The following is a 21,665-nucleotide window of genomic DNA, read 5'->3' on the forward strand; positions in this document are numbered from 1 at the left end:
GTGGCAAGCGCAGCCCGCAGCCAGCCAAAGTACGACAACACAGTTTTCAGAACCAGCTAGCTCTTCCTGACCAATGCAGCCACTCACGTGCACTGACTTAGCAACCAACTTTAAGGACTTAAAGATCACAGTTGTCTGTCTCAAATACTGTTAAGGACACAAAACAACTGCCATGAGATGAGCACAGAATGGAGTGACAGGATAGTGCTAACTGCAGGCAGAGATGAGATCTGATCAGCACATCCTGGGTAATGCATCCAGACAAAAATTCCCACTCTGGCAAATTTTGTAAAGAAGCCACTTCTACACATATCACTGGTCAAACAAAGATCCCAAAGTTCCCAAGTTATGGGACAAATGGCATCTATGACCACTGAGGGGACCCCCCTCCACCTCCCAATCCCTGCCCCAAATATGCCTCCATGCATACCGGGAACTTGGACTGTAAATTAAGCCACCATGACCAGGAACTTGAGATAAGATCAAGGTAATTCTTTTGTCCAAGTGTTATCTCAAGCCTAAGGGGAGGTAAACAAAGCTGTGAGAGCAGAATGTATAACTCATAATGTTCATAAAGAATGCAGAAATGATGGGCCACCAGGAAATCAGCTTGGGCTGGGTAAAGGGTAATTCCATCGGGGGAGACCGTGACCACTGACTCACAATCCACCAACTCAAGAAACCCACCAACTACAAAAAACAGGAAGACTGAGCATGGGACTAATTAACATTAGAAGCAAGGGAATTATTAAACCAATAGAATGAAAGATGTGTGTAACCAATGAGTATTAATTCCTTTGTTTGAAAAGATATATAAACAGTGAAAAGTTTTGAGTCACCTCACCCCTATCACTGAGAAGCCTAGGGTGAAAAAGGACCAATGGGACACCACTGAATGCATGGGTGGTGACTATCTTCTGTTTAATCTGTCTCTCTCTTTTTATCTCTTTTCTACTTCTTTCTTTCTCTCTACCTCACATTTCATTGTTCAAAAAAAATCCATACTATGGACTTCAGCATATGGTTTTGTTTGCACTTTTATTCAGGGAGAAGCATCTCTCAATAATGATATCACAACACACGGTACACTTCATGTCCACATGCTATATGATTGGCATACCTCCCTGACACCTTCATGCTGCATTCTCCTTGCAAAATTTACACTTTTTATGCTACCTTCTACTTTCATTTTTCTGCTTTATTCTATTTCTGTATCTTCCTGGAAAATTCAGATCTAACTATACTCCCAGGTGAAATCCAAGACCTTAAAAAGTATTCTAAATAAGCTTCTGATTATGATTTTTTCATCTCAAATTGCTACTTAGTAACCAAAGGCCATTTGTCTTTTTATAATGGCTATTGCCTTTATAAGTGGTGCCTAGAAGATAGTAATGCTTTTTTCTGAAGATAGTAGTGCTTTCTTCTGAAGGGCTAACAGCTTAGAGAAGAAACCTCTCCTACAACCATGAGTATTTTTTCTGTAATCCAAGCACTAGAAGTATGATTCTAAAGTTCATGAGTTTTCCAGCCTTCTGACCAGCTGAATGGCAAGTTTATCTTTACAGAGCTGTTGCAGTTATCAGTATAAAATTAGGCATAAGGGAAAGAATTAATTGCATAAGGCAGGAAAGAGTGATGACTTTAGCAAATCAAAAGCACAGAGTCAAGAATTAATTTCAAATAGTTACCTCTTTGAGGCAGCCCATGAAGTTATTGCTTACTGGAGACCCAGGTAAATCAGCAGTACTGGGGCTCCCTCCCACGTAAAAGAAGTCATCCGAGCCCAGCATGGTGTAGTCCTCCTGCGTGTAGCCCGTGGTGGTAAGGATGCCATCCACAGAGATTGTCACCTGTTTGAGGAACACAATGGACAAAGAAAATCCCAGCAATGACCTTACAATCCAGAACAGAACAACTTACCTCCCCTATAATTTTATGCCAGTTTTATTAAGGATTTTGTTGAGATTTGGTATGTTTTTTGGTTTTTGGTTTTTTTTAAGTTAAGTCGAGCTCTATTTTCTGGTCTGATTTTCCCACAGAGAAATGCTTCAGCATCTGCTTCTTCCCTTTCTGGTGCATCAGCACTCTCAGGCTTACCCAGCAGCCTATCCATCCAGATGCTTTCCATCTATTCAGGCCAGAAAATATAACTGTCCTCAAAAGACATTTCTCATATTAGCTGATTTTATGATTAATTAAAATTTATTTTAATGATTACAGTTAGTTATGGTTGTTAGTAAAAAAAAAAAAACACTAATGAAGACGAGGTTGGTATTTTTTATTTTTTAAGTTTCTTTTGCTCACGGCACACTGACAATCATGCATTCAGGGATAGGGGGAGAGGGAACTCACTTTCAATACATTATGGATGTGCATGCCATGTACCTGGAGAGACACACACCCACCACCCACCACAAAAAACAAAACAAAACAAAAAAAAAAACCAAAAAACCAAAACAAAACAAAAAAAATAAAAAAAAGAAAAAAAGAAAAACAAAAACAAAACAAAAAAAAACATAAGCAGAAAAAAAATCAAAATAAATCGGTTGCACACCAACAAATGTGATAGAAGTGGATATGAGAAAGAAAGAAAGAAAGAGCTACAAAGCGTGCACACACTGTACTTTGACCTGTCATGCCAATATATCTGAGGTCAAGAAAGACAATAGGAAAAGAGCAAAATAGAGAGAGAGAAGGAGAAGAAAAAGGGAGAAACAACCACTTCACACTCACATGCAATCAAAAATAAAAATACCAAACAAATTCCATAATAACAAAAAAACTCAAAACGAAACAGAAATGTCCCCAAAATCTCTAACCACAAACACATGGAGGGTGAAGGGTGACAGAAGGAAAGGGTGGGAGAGGAGGAAGTGAATTTAAGGTGTTTTGCTTGATGTTGTTAGTGGTTGCAAGGGAAGATGGAGGAAAATAGATCGAGGCCAGGAGGAGACGGGCGAGTCACCAGATGTGGACATGCCATGCAGAGTGTGTACTGAAACAAACAACCGGCTGAGCTCCTGTTGGCCACGCAGGTAGAGGTCAGAGAGAGAGAGAAAGTGAGAGAGAGAGAGCAAGAGGGAGAAGGAGGAGAAAAAGCAGAGGGAGGGAAGTGGGGGAAAATCATGAGAAAGAGAACAACTCTGGCCAGTTTGCCTGTAATAGCCATTGTCACAACAAAAGGGTGAGAGAAAAAGAGAGCCTTCACCACCACGGACTAGAGGCCCTGCAATGGTTCTGATCTAGAAACCTTCAGAGTAAAAAAACACACTAAACTAAAAGCCAAGAAAAAAAGCCAAATGAAAACAAAAGCAAAAGAAAGAAATCTAAAGTCAAAAATAAGGGACAAAAAACCCCAACAATTTATCACTGAAAAGGAAAAGAAGAACTGAAGACAGCGGTGAAGAAAACAATGAAAGAAATGTCCAAACCCTATTTCCAGAAGAGCTGTGTTAGTTGCTTTTGATGCTCATTTTTCTATTCAAAAAGAAAGGAAAGAAAAAAAAAAAAGGAAAAACAATGTGTTTTCAATGAAATTAGAATAAAATTAAAGGAAGCAGTAAGTATAAAGGAGGGGGGAAAGAGCAGGTAGGGGGAGGAAAAGGCAGGTAACACACGGCAAACCCAAAAAAAGAGACAATAAGAATGATATCTACCAGACAATGTAGTTTGTTTACCATAGCGTGTCCAATGCCTGAGTGCTTTGCGGAAAAGGGGGAAGAAAGGAAATTAAAAAATCGTGAACAGAACGATTGTTAATTAAAATAACTAAAAGCAAAGATGAGTCGTTAGGGTGTTAGTACATTAGTTGGTTAGTAAAAATGACACATTGCATGAATGATCTAGTGTTAGTTTTTCAAAAAAAGGCGTGGGGCACCTGAGACACACAAAGTGAGAAAGAGGACAATATGACCAGGACTCTATGGGGAACCATGCCTTTTAGACTGTAAAGAAACAGGGGGCTGCCTACTCTTCCCACCCTGGTATTAGTCATTAGCTTCAACCCTCATATACATTATCCAGACCTGAAGCAAAGTTAAAACAGTGCAATACTTACTCTTCAAATGCTCATCAAGGTGCTTCCCTCAAACAAGAACCTTATGCTCAGAGATATACCCACAGAGTACACAGTTTGCCCCTTCAGCACAAACCCAGCCATGACTCCCTTCTTCCACCCACCACCACGCCAGCTCCTCTTCCAAGCTTCACTACCCTCAAGTGCTGCAGAATATCACAAGGCCAGTATTTCCTTTGGCTGGAGGATACAGATGATGATGAGTCCAAGACTCTGTGTCTTCCTTCCAAGTTTCCCAGTCTGCAGGTTTCTTTACAGCAGCTGAGTTTGTGACTTTCAGGAGTAGCACATAACAGTGCCTGTGCTTGGCTGTTTGCCTGTAGCTCACTTCTGTCATCCAAGATACAGGAATTGAACCTCTCCTACTGTAGGGAGAAACGTGTCAAGAAATTGTGTAGAAAGAATTGTGTCCCTTGTGTCCGGGTTGAAGACAGAAGATTGACAAGACTTAGCATCCCTCCTGCTTCACTGCATCTCTATTACACAGGAACTAGGAGAATTTACCAGTTGGTTTGGTTCAGCAGAACTTTTTTAACCTGTCCCAAGGCACGTAGATGTCAATGTTAGAGCTTACACTTTGCTTCTTTGTGTTTTAGCAGTTAAGAAACTAAAGATCTTCATGGTAGATTTTGCACTGTAACTAGCTTTAGTGTTAATAGGGAAGGGCAGCCTGTGCAGACTCCAAGTCCCTGGTCCAGTGAGATTGAAGGTGGCAAGAATTATCCTAAATTACACAAGCAAGATCTACGCTGCCTCATGTAAAAACCATCAGCTTGCAGGCTTCAGAATTGTGCACTGACTAGGGAAATAGGTTTCTGAAGACTTTGTGGCATTGACCATGAAGTCCCAAAGTTATTTGCCGGTGGAAATGAAATCATAATAATAGTCTGTACTTGGAAATAATTAGCACAACCTCCTGAATTCTTCACCAAGGAAATCTTACTCACAGCAAATTGTCGTGTTAGTAAATTTATTTTTACAAACAGGGAGTTGAAGTATGGGACATGAAGAAGAGCATGCTAGAAATGAGGTGGAGTGTCAGCAGCAGACCTGAAGACAGACACAGGGAGTCTGACCTTCAGTCTCCTCTGCTCCTCCTCCCACCAGACCACACTGCCTCAAACAGGCTCTGAAAGCCCCAGTAAAATTCAGCCGTGATCCTATTGCTAAGTAAAGGTTTCTCACAAGGCAGAAAGAGGGCTTAGTTTTAACTGAAATAATAAGATAAATAAACAAGGAGATTTGCTTTGACATTAACAATCACTACTCAAGGGAATCTGTGGATTCACTTGGTTTGTCTCTAAGGAGATTAACTGCTGTGATAGTCATTTGATCTAAAAAAAAGCAGCCCTTAGTACTCTCCCAGCTTAGCCACAAAATATTTAACAATTCCAAAAACCACTAGGCAAAAGTCCAACTATTTAAAGTTCTACTCTAATTCTAGAAACAGCAAAAAAATTATGCAAATCCTCTTCCCCTTTCTCTTAGCCCCCAAAAAAGCAGAGGAAAAGATTAAATGGCATCCTGAAGCTGCTGATAGTCCATTTAGCTGGAATTGCTTAGATTTAGATAATATTCTTGGAATGTCTAAATTATTGCTTTTAAAGTTCATTTTAAAGAGAAATATATCTACCTCCAATGCAATATTTTCAAGCAATTACAAGGAGGCTACTGATTTTCTTATAAAGCTTCAACATTCAGAGGAAATATATTTTATTGGGGTTTTATGTTTGGTTTTGGAATGGGTTTTTTTAAGGAAACATGAGCACAGCTGGAAACAAGACTTTCTAGTGAACTATATAATACTGCAACATTACAGGTGAATTTTTATCAGGAAAGACAGAACTCATCATCTTTTACATAAAAAATTATTTAGGTGATGCAAAATCATATTGAATGACAACTTTTAGGACTATCATGACTGCTCTGCCTCGAGGCCTCATCAATTCCAATATCTGGGCAGCTTTAGGTTCTGGGTCAATGTCTTGATTTTGAGACAGATCAAAAGTTAAAATGCAAGTATCCAGGGAAAAGATGACTTAAAAAAAAATCCAGCCTTATTGATATTTATTGGTTGAACCGTATACTGTCATGTTGAACTATAGAAATAGACCCCAAATCACCTCTGCTAATCTAATGCAATTTGATTTGAAGACAGGCCTTTCTTTGCAAAGAGCCCATCCATCTCATTAAAACATCCTCTCTCTTGCCCAGTCAAGTTGGACCCTTTAAGAATTCAGGATCACTTAGAAATATTCACAATGAATAGACCAGGGGGTTTAAAACTTTACGGTACTTCTTAATTAGCAAGGGACTACCTACTTTCTAATAATTGCCAAAGCACGGCCCAGAACTCATCAATTATGAAAAGTCATAGACAGATTTCCATTTTCTTAGTCCACTTCTGAGGACCAATTAAAAAATTACTAGCTAAAATATTAAGAAAAATAATGTGAGAGTTTCCCATCCACAGTTTTGTTTGTGACCCTTCACCTTCTGCATCTTCAAGATCCAAACCAATCCTGGAGTGAAGCAAGGATTAATTTTGCTTCTGGCACATTTGCCCTCTGAAATATATTTCAAATGAAAAATAAAAAGTACTATTAACTAAAATGGCCAATAAGCTCTACTGAGATATTCAAGGACCAGCTGTTCTAAAACTACCTAAAAATAAAAATTTAAAAAAAAATCACACCAAATAAAGCCATATATTCTGACCTTTCGAGACTCACAAACCTAGACCAGTTGGTGCATCTCTCTCTACTGTACTGATGGGAAAGGTTAAACAAAATTGGATCATTAAGACCCATCCACTGCATAAGAAATGAAATTTTAATCTGTATATAAACTACTGAAAACAGATTGATTTTTTCCATAGGTAAGAATTCTGTAGTCTCATTAAAGTTTGATGACAGATTTTTTTTTTTCAGACCCAGACATCCTAAGCATGTAGAAATACAGGGATTTACATGGGAAAGACAAATAAAAATCTTCAGCCCCAAATCCAAATATTGAAAATGCATGAAACTCCTGGTAACAGAAAAATTATCCACTGATCTCTACTAGTAAAGAGCTTTTCTGACTCCTGGCACTGATTATCCTATACTCACAGAGAACTTTGCTACCGCAAATTACATTGTATAAACTTATATAAAGCAATTTAAAGGTTGTGCTAATATTGTCATTAATGAAAAAAGAAACAGGTAACATTGTATTTAAAAACTGATTTTTAGTTTAATTTAAAATCTTTGTTTACAAGCTACTTCTGTTCCTCTACCAATCAGCAAGACATCAAATAGCTCCTAGTCACCATGTAAATCTCATTTATTATGCAGCGGATGGCACTTAGTGACTTGATATATTTACCAGCTTTCAGAGCATAGTTATTTAATTTTATCTTATCTTCTTATGTATGAATTTATATTTCATGAGAAAGGCTTCAGGATTTTAAGACTAGCCTACTACCAAATACATCACCTGATATAGTTGTCTGCTAGGAAAAGCAGCATATAGATGTGCAAAATTACAGTGGTAAAATCAGAAAAACTTTTCCAAAGTGGAATTGTAGGGTGCTGGATTGATCTGAGTTTGCATGGGGTTTTTTGATTCTTCCACTTTTCCAGTCCTCACAGCAAACAGAAGAGTCTCAAGGCAGAGACAAGAAATGAAGTAGAATCTCATTATAGAAAGAAGGGGAAAAAATCAAAAAGAAGAAAAGGACAGAATCAAGAAGACTCAGAGAGACTCCAGCCAATTAATTCCAAAGCTATAAAGGTAAAATAATTACACACATACCCACCAGCCTGCACACCTGCACACTCATATGCACACACAAAAGAAAAGGAAAAGAAAAACAAAAGACTTTCAGAATTAGAACTGTGACATTATGGCAATGGTTAAACCAATTAATAAAACTGAGAGAAAAAGGAGAGAGGTGTAGAGCGTTGGCTGTTGGCAATAGGCTCTATTCCCACAGTAATTAAATGCAACAAGAATATTACTGATAAGATTGAATCATAATTAAGGAAATAATAAAATATAAAAGGGAGAACAGAAAAAGAAAAAAGGAAAAGGGAGATGAAAGTCATGTCACAAGTCTTTATTATTAAATCAAACCGGGAAAAAAATAGAAAATTAATAAAGTGGAAATGAAGATATTGCAGGAGGGATAAATTCCCATCAACTAATGTTTTTTTCACTGTCTTTTAGGCAACAAGATCCAGAATAGGTGGAGAAACTCTAGCAGTAAGACTGAGCTTCCCCATTTCTCCATTACTCTCTCCCATCTGCCTGTCCCAACAAAACAAAACAAACCAAACCAAAACTCTCCCCAGCGCTTTCTCCCCTCCACCATTACCTGCCGCAGGTTGCGTGTCACCTTAACGTCGTGCCACGCGTTGTCATTGAACTTGCCATTGACCGGCTCCACGATGGCCTCAAAGGCCCCAGACCCCAGGTTGATGACCAAGGAGACAGCACCGTCTTTCAGCGCCAGGTTCACGTAGTCAGCTGACTTGCCCGTGTGCAGGATGAGCCCGTTGCGCTGCCACGTCTTGAAGGAGAGCGTGATCTCGTCGCTGCTGCTCTGGATGGGGTTTTGCGACAGGTCATAGCAAAGGTACTCGGAGCCACGGAAAGTGGCCATGTTCTCATCTCGCGCTGCAACGGAAGGGAAACAAAAGATCCATTCAGCAGTCAGCCAGGAAGAGATTGACGGTCGTCATGAAGTTTGGGCATCCCACAGCACTGTCGGCTGTAGAGCTAAATATCAAGGCATGCTAATAACTGTAGAGCTCCTTTTGTGATATGGCTACCAAGAGAATTCACTGCAGGGTCGCCGGTAGCGATGAATTTCAGTGCTGTGTTTTTAGTTTCACTGCAGCACTGTCTCCATAGGGACCATTCAACAGTATGCAGTGGAGTCTAGGAAAAGCACATTTAAGGATTGTTATAAGACATTTCACATCCTTTTTAGGAGAAGGATGGAAAGCTCTATTATTCACAACACAACCACCACATATGTGTCGATTAAAAAAACACCAACATTTCACAAAGATCAGTATTCAGATTCAGCACTACTGCCATCTGAACTTATCTTAACCTATCCAACAGGAAATTTAAGAAAGACACCAGAATATAATCCTAACAGTGTTGCCTCTTTCTTTCAACTGAATGAAAGATCAAGCAAACAAGAGAGCCACCTGAGGGGTCCTACAGATTCCTTCTCTGAGAGCGTGAGGGAAGTCCACAAAAAACATTTTGTCTGTCCACAGATACAAGTAATGTTGCTGGTAAACACATCTGAGAACTTTGCCTGTCTTATCACCTTTTTCAGGAAATCTCTACTAGATTAGGACATCTTCTTCAAACAGCAAAAATAAACGTGGGGGAATTATTCACAGCACATGACATTTAAAATTTCCTCACGAAGAAAAGAAATATCTTATGTACAACAACAAAAGCCACTGCATTTATTTCTCAGCAAGTGGAAGCAGTGTTTGAATACCATGAACATCCGTTCTGTGAGTTAGAGGTCTACTTCCCAGTACCTGGGTTTCCAGTCACTCAAAGCCAGTTCTGCTGCAGTATTGTGCTTATGTGACTTCAGCCAGCTGCGTACCCTGATTTCATCCGGTGGAAGAAATACAGGAGAGTGATAGGAAGGCTTGGAGAAAGGCTGGCTAGTGCCAGCTGAGAGGAAATGGTACTTGCAATGGAGTCGGTATAGATCCCACACCCCACTCCATATTGCAGCACCTTCCTGACTCCCAGCTGTGAAAGCAAGGCTGAGCAGTAGATGGTAAAAGCAGTCAAGCTATCACTGCTTACAAATCACTGCATAAGGCAAATGTTGGTGCTATTTTCATTGGTGTTTATTAGTACTTTTCTGCTTCATTTTGTACCATTTAGTAATCCTAATAAGGATTAGCCAGAATTTATTAGTACAAGACTGAAGGGAAAATACTTGTTGCCATAGCCATTCTTGGAGAATAACTACATGGCAAAATCTGTGTTCTCACAGCAGAAAATGATGGTGAAAAACAGCACAGTATTGCAACTTGTACGTATAACATTCTCAAGTGAAAGGTCTGATTTAAGCAGAGACTCTTGCAGAAGCAATGTGTGTTTGCACTTCAGTAAGCAAGCCATGTGTCTGGATACTCCTGCATGCAAACAGCCACCCAAATTGCTTCATGCAGCAGCACACACTGGGAGCCAGCTGGCTCAAAAGCAGCTCTTCAGAAGAAGACCTGTGTTCCCAGCAGACAAGCTGAGCACAAGTCAGCAGTGCCTGCCCTTTCAGCAAGAATCCAGTCAGCAGGCCAAGGGAAGTGATTCTTCCCCTAATGGAAATTTATGAGATCACATCAGGAGTGCTCTGTCCAGCACTGAACTCCCTCATATAAAAATTACTTCAAAATACTGGAGTCAGTCCAGCAAAGAGCTACCACCATACTCAGGGTACTGGGGTAGCTCATGTCTGTGGAGAGGCTGAGGGAACTGGGTTCATTCTGCCTCAAGGAGAGACAACTCAAGGGAAACCTTAACTGATCTCTTTAATGACTTAATGGAAGAACAGAGACAAGACAGGGTCAAATTCTTCTCAGAGTTGTGCAGAAGGATGAGAGGCAACAGATGCAGTTCAATATAAAAAATTCTCATTCTATATAGAAAAAAACGTTTCATCTTGAGGATGGTCAAATAGTAGGAAGGGCCCAGAGAGACTGAAATCTCCACCCTTAGAAATACTAAACACTTGATTAGGCAAAGTCCTGAGCTGCCTGAACTAACTGGACCTTCTCTGAGCTAATGGTTGGATTACACAGCCTCTGGAGGTCCCTTCCAAATTATTTAGCTCTTTGATCATATTCTGAATACATTTAAATACTGCCAATAAGTGTTAATGCTTGTATCAGTGTTAAAGCAGCCTAAGCACAGAGGGCTGCTATTGACTGCAGTCCTGGAAGTCAGAGCCAAGCACTTCACTGCCCTCTCCCAACACTGACAATTCCCGTGCCTGGTCACTCCTGATCCATCAGAAGAGAATGTGCTACAAGCAAGTTAGACACATGCTCCATGTACCTGCAGGTAATTCCCATCAAATAGCCAGTGTCTGAGGGCAGGAGTCAGACACAATCATTGTGAGTGAGCCTTTTCCCTGCAGCTGAAGATGTGCAAAGCACTGAACACACATCTGTGAAGGAGGACACTCAGGTTGATTGTTCACTCAGTACAAGACATAGAGATAGGGCTCATTTACACTTCCTCAACCACTTAGATAAATTCTCACTGATCCACTCAACACAAAGGGGAAGGCAAAGAGTAGATTAGAGAACTAAGCAGTAATTTAAGGCAACCCCTGAAGACTAATCAAAACAGAGCAGAGCAAATTCAAAGAGATATTACTCCTACTTGTATCCCTGGTTTTAATATAGGGTGCATTCAGCTATGTCATCTGCCTGTTTCCTCCAGTCCTCTTCTACTGGCCCTTGTCAGAGAAAGGATTCTGTACTTTATCCACCTTTGTATCCTTCCTGTTCTTGGAAGAATGTCAGCAATTCCTTTTTCATGTGTTGTAATGGGGTTTTTCTTCCCTCTGTGGCTGCTCTGGACAGGCATTCAAATTTGCAGATCACCACACACTGAAATATCTCTGGGGTTCACTGTGAAATCAAAATGCATTCCTGTCCATGATACGTCTCATAAGCACAACTCCCAAGGTCAACAAACTTTCTAAGACTTGTCTTTTCCAAATTGCTGATCCCTCAACAGTTTACCAGTGGCCATGTGTTTTGGCAGTCTCGTGAAAGGTTTCAGCAGTCAGAGCCTGATGCGTGCACTGAAGAGCCTGACCATGTATCCCCCGAGCTACAGCTCAGCAGCTTCTGTCAGGCCACGGGAAAGGCTTCTCACAAGCATGTCCCAGCTCTGGGGATGCTCTGACATACACCATAGCTGCGGTCAAAAAGCACCTGAAAATTACCAGAGAGCATGAAGGGCGGGAAAGGGATTCAGGTTCTTTCCACAAGGAATGATAAGAAAAAGCTCTGAGTAGGCCACAGGTCTCCCAGTATTTCTTTCTGCTTTCACACACCATCTGGTGACACCTGGAAGACCACAGAGCAGTGAACCACTTGTTGTTTGTTAGCTCATGACCCTTGTGCTGTACAGTTTTGAAGGTTCCACAGACTGCACTGTGATATTCATACCTTCTGTATTCCTTAAACAGTGGTACTGTACCAAGCAGCTCCTGCAGGCACAACAAGCTGACCTTAAGATCCAAGGTGAAGTCTACAGGGATCGCTGGTTCAGGTTACATGAAGCAATAGATCAAACCCTGATTTTTCTGTTATGTGAAACCCCGTGTATAGGTAATGATATTTCATTTAACTGATGATCTAGTTATTCAAGGGTGGCAATGCAATTGCATAAAAGAACATTTACTTAAAACATATTTGGGATATGTTTGAAACTTATTGATTTTTGTATGATTTGCAAGATTTAATTTTTAATGCAGTTAATACTAAATAGATATACAAAAGTCAGAATCTGTCAGCACATTTAAGGAATCAAATCTTCCATTCCTCTTGTTATTATTAATCTAAATCCATTATTTACTTCTAATTCATTGTCATAACTCAATTCTCTGCAGTAGCTGGGATTTTCAAAGATCCAAGATCTGTACAAAATTCCACACTTGGACTTAAACCTTCACATATTCAAGATTTCAAAAAATCGCCTGAATAGAAGCAAAACTCAGAATCTTCAAACAAGCACAGATATTTTCCTTGAATGAATGGAGTCACTGATCACATTAATGGGAAAATGTTACCCTTTCCTGACCAATCCCTAGCAGACACACCCAGCACATTTAGCAGCTACCATCACCACCACACTGCAAAGCCAGTTGTGCAAGTCTCAGACTTATATCTGGTTTAAAACCCAAACCAGCCATCAGCACATGTCAGAGGCTGCCTGCAGGAACAGAAACAAAAGCACAGCAAAGGAGTACCTGAGCCAAGCTCCTGGCTCTTCCCATACCTGAAGAAACCCTAGAGCTTGCTGAGTCTCAGGTCCCCTGGAAAGGTGAAGAGCCCAGGATCTTCCCATACAGTATACAGCTATACTACCTCTTCAGATGGCAATTTTAGCTTCAGTTTTTATGTGCTGTTCCTGTCAAAGCTCTTTCTATGAAGGAGAATATTCAGAACTCCCAGGATCACTAAGAGGTAGAAAACTTGGCATTTTGATTTATAGATGAGGAAACCAATGCACAGACATTTTAATGGGTTTACTCAGAGCCACCAAGAAAATCAATGATAGAGAAAGAATTTGAGTTTTGGAGCTCCTATCTCTCCATCCTGGGCTCTTTCCAGAGGTTCTCATACATTTGTGGAGGGAAACCAACCACCTATTTTTCTCTAGTCCTTCCAGGATGTCATCCTAGGTAAGGTGTGGAGAAAGCAGCCTCCAAAGTTTTGGATGATGCTTGAAAATAAATACTTCATGACTACAAAGCTGAAAACAGCAAACTCTAGAAGCACTCGTTTTGCTCAGGGGCGTGAAGTTTAACACTCAAGAATAGCATCTCATGTAACAGGAAATTTGCCCCCAGACACAATTAAGAAATATTTGGAAACATATAAAATGGGCAGTGACTTATCCTGACACCTCCTGAAGCAAACCTCAAGTAGCTCTCCTAAAACCAAGGGTCAGCTGCTCATCCCTCTCACCTTCACTGCATTACAGATGTCCTGTGAGGCAGTCCATATCTCACTGGGGTTTGGTGTACAGTCAACATTACGTGACTGAATGTTAAAACTAAGGAAAGCCCTCGGAAGTGGTCAAAGCACCTTGCCCAGATTGATGTCATTAAAACAAACCTCCAGGCTTAGCAGTTTAGTAAAAAATTAGGCTTTTATTTTAAAGAGATGGTGACAGAATCCAGTAGTAGCTAGAAGCAGATTACTGCAGCCTCTATTTATCCTTCTGCTGCATTCCTCCTTTCCAGCCTTTGAACAGGAAAAATAATACATCCAAGTAATTGGTTTTTTCTCATCTAACCATTCTTCATACCACCTGAACAGATCAGTAACACCACTGATCAGACTCTCTCCTTTACAGATATTATTTAATTATTTAAATACATTAGAAATAGTGTACAATAGATTCTTCAGTGCATGAAGCATTTTCCAAGCACCACCAACAGCGATACTGATATGTGGAAGCTGTGCGAGCCATATCATAGCCTGCATTTATATTCCAAATTGCATTTATATTACAAACTGTAAAGTTAGAACATATAAGTCATATTAATGTCATAATGAGATGACTGAACTGATTGCATTGATTAAATCTTGGGAAAAAAATATGACTTCTAAACTCAAGGAAATTATAGGAATAATTTTTCAGAAGAAAAAGGATTTTTGCTGTTGGAAAAAAAATTGTCTGTAAAATCATAGAATTATGTTTTAACGGATAAATTAAGTGCTGAGCTGGAGTCCTATAGTAAAAAGAGTAGTCTCTTAAATGCTTACCAACTTTAAACCATTCTGGGAAATGTTACATTTTTCAGAAATAGTGTCATTTATTGTTTTCTCAGGCTCCTCATGGTCACTTACTCCATCTACGTAACCTGTAACTTGGAAGCTGGGAGGAATCAGCATTACAACATCAGAAACAGCGTGGGGAAGAATCAATGCAAGGCAACAATTCCCATCCTGTCTAAGAGATGCAAAGAGTCCGCAGCAAAGGAGTTAGCCCAGGAGTCCACAGCAAAGGTGAAATGCACTCAACAGCCGGTGCTCGTTCAATGCCAAGCTCAAATTTTGCCTATAGTGTAACAGCTCTAATCTTATGCAAAAAGCTCTTTCGCCTCACCAGTAAGAGCAAAGGAAGCATTAATGTTCCACCAGAGAACATCAAGTGCCTAGCAGGAATCATGCCCTCTACTCTCTTATCTGCTACTTTACCCTTCAAGTCTAAAGCAGAATGCTTGTTAAAAGGTCTTCAAATTTAAGCCCAGAAGAGATCAAGGAGACTTGGCAATACAATGAATGTTCAGGGGTTTTTGTCAAACCTGACTAATCTATTATTTCCCTGTGCAGCTAAGCTCTTAATGAAAACAAGAGGAAGAACTGCTTTATCTGAAGATACCGCATGTTCCACCTCTGCTTTTGTCTGCCTGTGTCCTTGGCTGATGCTCTTTGGGCTGGCTCCAACACAGAGGAGGTTCTGACCTGTGGGACTGCAAACCATCCCTAAGAGGTCCAGAACCAGCCCTGGAGAGTGACTTCTTTCACCTGATGAATTTGGAGCACTGCACAGCAAAGGCTGATTGCAAAGGGGAGGAAGAGGCATGACAGTGCCTGGATCTTTAGTCCAAAGGAAGGAAGAATTTTCCCTCAGCTCCTATTCCTCAAAATAGTTGACATGTACTAAATGTATAAAGCAGTTTCCATATATCACTGTCACATAACAGTGGCAGAGCTAGTAGCCTGTTAGAAGCACAACTGCCCTATATTTCTAAAGCACCTATTAAATATACAGTTAGGGATCTTATCATCAAAATAAAGAAATATTCACCCAAATGAAAAGCTATTTTGCTTATCAGTGCTGGGAATCTCCTTTTCACTCAACAGCATATTGCAGTCATCTGACAAAATCTCTTCTGAGAGAAAAAAAAAGTAAATCAGTTATACCACATAAAATCTCCTAGTTAGTCCACATATTTAGCACAGAAAGATTTTTTTAATGTAGTTTTGCCAATTATATGATCCACAAGTTCCCTACTCACTCTCTAAGCCACATATTGTCTTTTCTGAACAGAAAAGCAAGAAAACAGAAGTGTCTGAACTCCTCCAATAATGCACAAAAAATAGCTGAAAAACACAGCCATAAAAACCTTTTTTTCTAAAATGTTTTGATGACAAAAGTATTAATACTACAATAATGAAAACGAATAAATGACACATCTACAAAAGATTATAGCATGTGTCTGATAACACCATTTCTTTAAATTGCTCATTAAAATTGATCTAAATGACAAAGTAGAGGCGTAGAAGTCAGAACCTCAGCTTTTTATCCTCAACTCTGTCACTGATTCACTGTGCAACCTGAGGCACTTAATTAACCTTGGCTGTCTCCATCTGTACTATAAAGATAACAAAAACATACGTTAAGTCCTTCAGACCTATGGGAAAAGAACATTCTATGAGTTTAATAAAACTCTGAAAACCAAGAAATGTTCCACATATGTGAGGAGACGCCCTCTACCAACCCAGTGTATATCCAGTGTACAAAGTGTCCTGAGAATCCTCTCCTCCACGTATTCTCCATTGTTTGCAAAATACAAACTGTACTGGTACCAGTGTGTGGTGTTGCATTCTCTGTCAAAGAAATTATAGACTCCAGGTATTGGTCTGACCAGGGCACTATGTACTGAGAGCTGTGTTTGTTCTTTATGTTCTGATCAGCTGACCACAGGGCCAAAAAAACCAATTTTGTGACGTCTTCCTTAACCTAAAATGAAGTCTTAAAATTTTACTTTACATGCCCTGAAAAATGTATTAAAAAAAAAAAACAAAACTACAGCTCCATTTTAAAGTGAAAGCATGAAACATGTTTATTTTGAAATGAATGATGCTGAATAAATCAATTTTTAAAATAATTTGCCTGAAAGAATTTGATATAGTCATATAAATTAACAATTTGTTTTGGTTGAACAAAGTGTACTTTCTCTTTTCATTTCTCTGAACAATTTTGCTAGTCCCACTCCTAGTTCCAGAAGGTAGAGAAAAAGCAAAACATTGCTACAAATTTTGTCAAGAGATATGATGATGATTTGCTGAGCATAAGAGCTCCTCTAGATTCTTCAATGCTAAGCATGGTTGAGGGCAATTCCTACTGCTGCTTTATTTACTTTTTCTTATGTTCTTATTTCACTCTGCAATTTTTATAGTTTTCTTATTTTCCTGCTGCATCACTCTAAAACCTAAGGATGCCAGTCACTGAATACATCACCCAGCAGCAATGCTTCCTCACATGCTGAATGTTCACAGTACCATGACCACAAAGTTCCAGGTCTAACATATTCACCAGCCCTGCTCTCGCAGAGGTCTCCACTGCTGGGTTGCTACCTGGCCCATCCACCCCTCTGTGTAGAGCACATGTGACAGTACAGGTTAGAGTGTGGAAGCATGCAGCTGAGCTCTTAATTCACCAGCTTTTAATCTATGCATTCTTGACCAAAACTGCTGTTTCTTTACACAGACCAAAAAAAAAAAAAAAAAACCAAAATAAAACAAAACAACACAACAAACTGAAAAACTGAAGCAACTTGCGGCCAACAAGCAACATAATATTCACTCCCTAAGACAGATTTACTGTTCTTCAGCAGCAATCTGTATCCCAGCTGCAATTCCCAGTTTCACTCTGCCTTTACTCTTCAAGCCTGTTAAAAATCAGAAGTCAAACACCTATTATTAATCTTGATGCTAAGCATTTATACCTGTTTATTACTGGCTGCAGATTCAAGAGCACTAACATTCAGCTATTAAAACAGCGTGCACTTGGCATTTTTGTTCCTTTCCACGCTGAAGACAAGGTCTCTCCACAATTTTCCGACCTTAGCAAAAAGCAATACCGTTAGAGAGAAGAACATTAGGTAACCATCACAGTCTTCCCTATATGTGTGGTATGATTAGTCCTGCTTGGGAGAAAAAGCATGAAGGTTGTCAGAGGGAGTCTTCCAAGACTGATGCAGGAATGAAGAAAACTATTTGCACAACACTGAGAGGAAGCTGAAAGAGCATTCAGAGCAAAAGCCCAGGTAAGGAGCCCGACAGGAGGCAAAATTCCTGCTTCTGTTGAACAGCACGATTTTAGAGAACTGCTGGAAGCTCACAAAGAAAGGGGCAGAAGGGAGAGAGGCAGCAGCGCCAGAGGTGAGCGTGTGCTGCCGCACGCCCGTGGGTCTGTGCTGGCAGCAGCCTTCCAGCAAGCGTCGCGCTTGCTGCTGAGCAGGGAGCCCCTTGGGCATCCTTCCAGCGGGAAGTGGGAGTAGAAAAATAGTTACCGCTAATCACTGTAATAACACAATAATGATCCACAAAATTATCCTTTTCAATACCATGGAGCGGCATTGAAAGCCAGGCCCATGGGAAAGGGGAAATGCAAAGGAAGGTGAAAAGCAAAAGCGCAGTGGAAGAGAGACGAGAGCTGGCCAGAGCAGCACCAGTGGTGTCACAGAGGCTGCGGTAATGTCAGCTTCCCACAGCTTCTGTGCTGCTGGAGAGTGGGAACATGTGGAACCCCAGAGCTGCCAGGATAGCAAAACACACTGCCAAACACTACTGCTGCCCTTCATTTGTGCTCGTTGGGAGACATCATTCCGACCATCTCTGGAAGTAGCAGTATCCAAACCCTATTTGAGGCAGAACAATTCTTCTCAAACAAAGCCACAGGCGAGGGACTGTTACAAGCTGGCAGAGCAGCTTTGGCCAGTAATTATTTAGGGGCAAAAATGTGTGCATTTGTATGCAATGAGAAACATGCTAGGTTTCTGCTCTGTGTATACAGCAGCAAGTTCCATGTGTGTTTACCAGGGCAATGGACACATACGCCCTATAGGAAGGACAGTTGCCTACACAGCATATTTCTGTGGAAAGGCAGACAAAGTACAGCTGAACAAACACAATAGAGAGATGTGAAGAGGAGGTGTGTCCTTTATTACAGCATGAAAGGAAGCGACCTTAGTGTGAAGAGATTTACAAGAGCAAGAAACAGAATCAGGCTGAAGTGGATGCGCTTGCATGCATGCAGAATGTGGGATAATTAAAATCTTTATACAATTTACAGTACACATCTGAGGGCAGGAATGAAATGCATCTTCTCCCTGTAACTTCAGGGCACACACGCACACGAGGACTTGCACACACATGCATGCACACAGAAAAAATGAATGTGAGTCCTGGCCAGGAGTAAGTACTGGAGTGAATACACCCAATCCCAGGGCACAGGCATGGACATCCACAGTGCCCGAGGATGCGAGTGTGGTGGGAGCTACGGAACTGGCACTGAGCACGGGGCTGGGAGGGAGGGTGTGCCAGTGCTTCTGGCGCATGCTCCAACTTCATCCTGGGCTTTTTTCCTTCCTGATTTAGTTTTTTTTTCTGCGGCAGAGCAGACTCCATGTCTACAGGGAAGGTGCTTAATGAGTCAAATCCAATCTCTTGAATGTCTTATCAGTTGTGGACAGGCCTGTTTCTGACAGCTGACCTTTCTCACTGCACGCTGCTGAAAAACCCATACACCACAAACAATTAACACAATGCTGAAAACACAAAGCTGAGGGAAGGGAAGACTCTAGATCACTACAGACAGCACTACATCAGAAGGAAGAGAGTGATGCACATAAAAATGACAAAAAGCATCTATATAAGGGTTTCATTCCACCTTATTTTGCCACACACACGCTTTATTACTGTCTTTACAGCTTAGCTGTAGCAAAGTTATGTGCAAAAGCAGGGGTCATGTAAAACAAGAATGAAAAGCATAGAGAACAGGGAACATTTTTATGATGTATATGACATTAAGCCCATGCACAGATAAATATATGTCTGAATAAATACATCCAAAACTGATACAAAGAGTAAAGTTCCTTACTAGAAAATAAAAGCATACAGAGCAGAGGAGGTGAAGACAAGTATCAGCCTGCCCTCCTATACCTATGCTGTTATGGGACTACTTCCTAAGAAAACACACAATAATACATTTACGAAAAAACCTAAACTGAATATTGCCTGAAACAGAAACACCAGAAATAACAACATTGTCAAACAGTCCCTTCAATAATGACAAGGATGCTCATCCCCTGATGAGTGCAACTCCAGTTCCAGGTAAGCAGGAGGTTGCTTCTTTTGGGAGGCACAAACACCTAAACATAAAGTGGACAGTCTAGCCAGTTGTTCAAGGGATTTGTTGCTCAAGAAAGGGTCAGAAAAAACCTGCATGTTTTCAGCTCTGTTGTCAACTCAGCATGAGACTTGGGCAAACCATAAACATTGCATTTTCTGAAATCTTTCTTCACTGTCAGAATTTTCTGCAATAGGTACATGCCACCAACATGCTTGAAGATCAAGACTCATGTATCTCATATTTCAGGAGCAGATCCTAGGCACACAGAATTCATATCCTAATTTGAAAAAGTAGACATTTATCTTTTGTGTAGTGGTCTCCCTGTACGTCAAAAAAGAGCACAGCCTACCACTATCACATTTTGGTTTTTTACTATTATTTAATGCAATAGCATAGCCTCCAAAAGGAACATGTTCTTCCATTTTAACAACTCCTTACGTGTTCAAAATAGGAGCTAGATGACACTGAGGAAAGTTCACAGAAAAAAAGTTTGCTGGAAAGTTCACAGAAAAAAAGTTTGCCAGAAGCTCCACAGAAGTCATCTGGATTCAGCATCTAATTCATCTAGACACCTGTGGAAAACAAAGCATCTTTTGAAAATTTTGCATGCAACCCAGACAAGACTGACACAGGAGTGATTTAAAAGGCAGAGAAAGTAATTTAAGGTCAGAGAGTGGGGGAAGCTCAACAGCAGTGCAAAATATGTGTCAGTTTAGCATGTCTGGCTGGTAGCGATGCTGATGAACAGAAAAGGTATTCAGGCATAAGTATTCCAGTTAATCACTGGAAGTACATAAGATCTCTTCAAAGCTCAACAAATCGAAAAAGATTTTAAGAATAAATAGTTCATTATAGTTGAGGTTTTTGTACTCAAGTGAAAAAATTATGTCATTATTGCAATTCTTTCTTAGCTATTCCCATGTGGTCTTTTCATATATACATATTATATCCATTTATTTCAATGCAATAAAAATTGATGCTTAGTATATACTGTAATTATCTTTAAATACTTATCTGCTCATCTGTTTTCATAAATTTCAGAAATTATCTATGCTATTTGGAATAATAGATAACAGCTATTCTATCAGCTCATGCAAAATTAGTAACTTCATATCATCAATGAAATGAATTTCATATCTTGATGTGACAGCACCAAAAATGAGCCCAGCTGCTTTCATTAGTTCAAGCTACTGGGTAGCACAATCTTATTAAAGCCTTGTACACATTATCAAGACTCTATATCAACTAAAAACAATTTTTAAAAAACCAGTCGAACCAGTGCTTCTCTTCAGTACTATAAGCCAAACTCTGCACTCACTGGCCTTGATAAAAATATGGAGCAATTTTATGGCAATCAGTGAGGGTATACTGCCGGATGTAAGACAGCGATCACGCTGGTATCCGTGTTCATGTTGTTTTTCCTAAGCCTGTTGCTAGAAGGTCACAACTGATGTAATTCTTACTCTTACAAGCAAAGCCCAACTGCTATAAAATTACTTTTCAAATCTCTCTGCAGGAGATGTGACACTGCCCTTGTGCTACAACTACTGTTGAAAAACCTGTGTTTCTCTTTCAGTTCAGAAAGGTGCTGCCATTATTTTCCTGGAAATGAGTTCACCCTGGAGGGTCTTGACTTCTGTGATCTTGGGGTTTGGGACTTGGTTTCTTTTTT

At 40.1% G+C, this 21,665-nt stretch overlaps 1 protein-coding gene across 6 annotated transcripts in view; it reads right to left on the reverse strand.

The window, feature by feature from the left end:
* The window catches only part of NRXN3 (neurexin 3), a gene marked incomplete at both ends in the record, with an annotated part of 894,988 nt that overhangs the window by 685,534 nt on the left and 187,789 nt on the right, over positions 1-21,665 (reverse strand). For 2 of the 6 annotated variants that reach the window (XM_084208342.1, XM_084208341.1), the window contains 2 exons: positions 1,689-1,850; positions 8,433-8,711. In XM_084208342.1, coding sequence (XP_084064468.1) covers positions 1,689-1,790 — 102 coding nt within the window. Of the gene's footprint in view, positions 1-1,688; positions 1,851-3,656; positions 3,702-8,432; positions 8,735-21,665 lie in introns of those variants that run through there. The other 4 variants (XM_084208338.1, XM_084208339.1, XM_084208340.1 and 1 more) reach the window with 4 other exon arrangements.

This window comes from Fringilla coelebs, assembly GCF_963513975.1.
Source record: "Fringilla coelebs genome assembly, chromosome: 6".
Taxonomy (NCBI): Eukaryota; Metazoa; Chordata; class Aves; order Passeriformes; family Fringillidae; genus Fringilla; species Fringilla coelebs.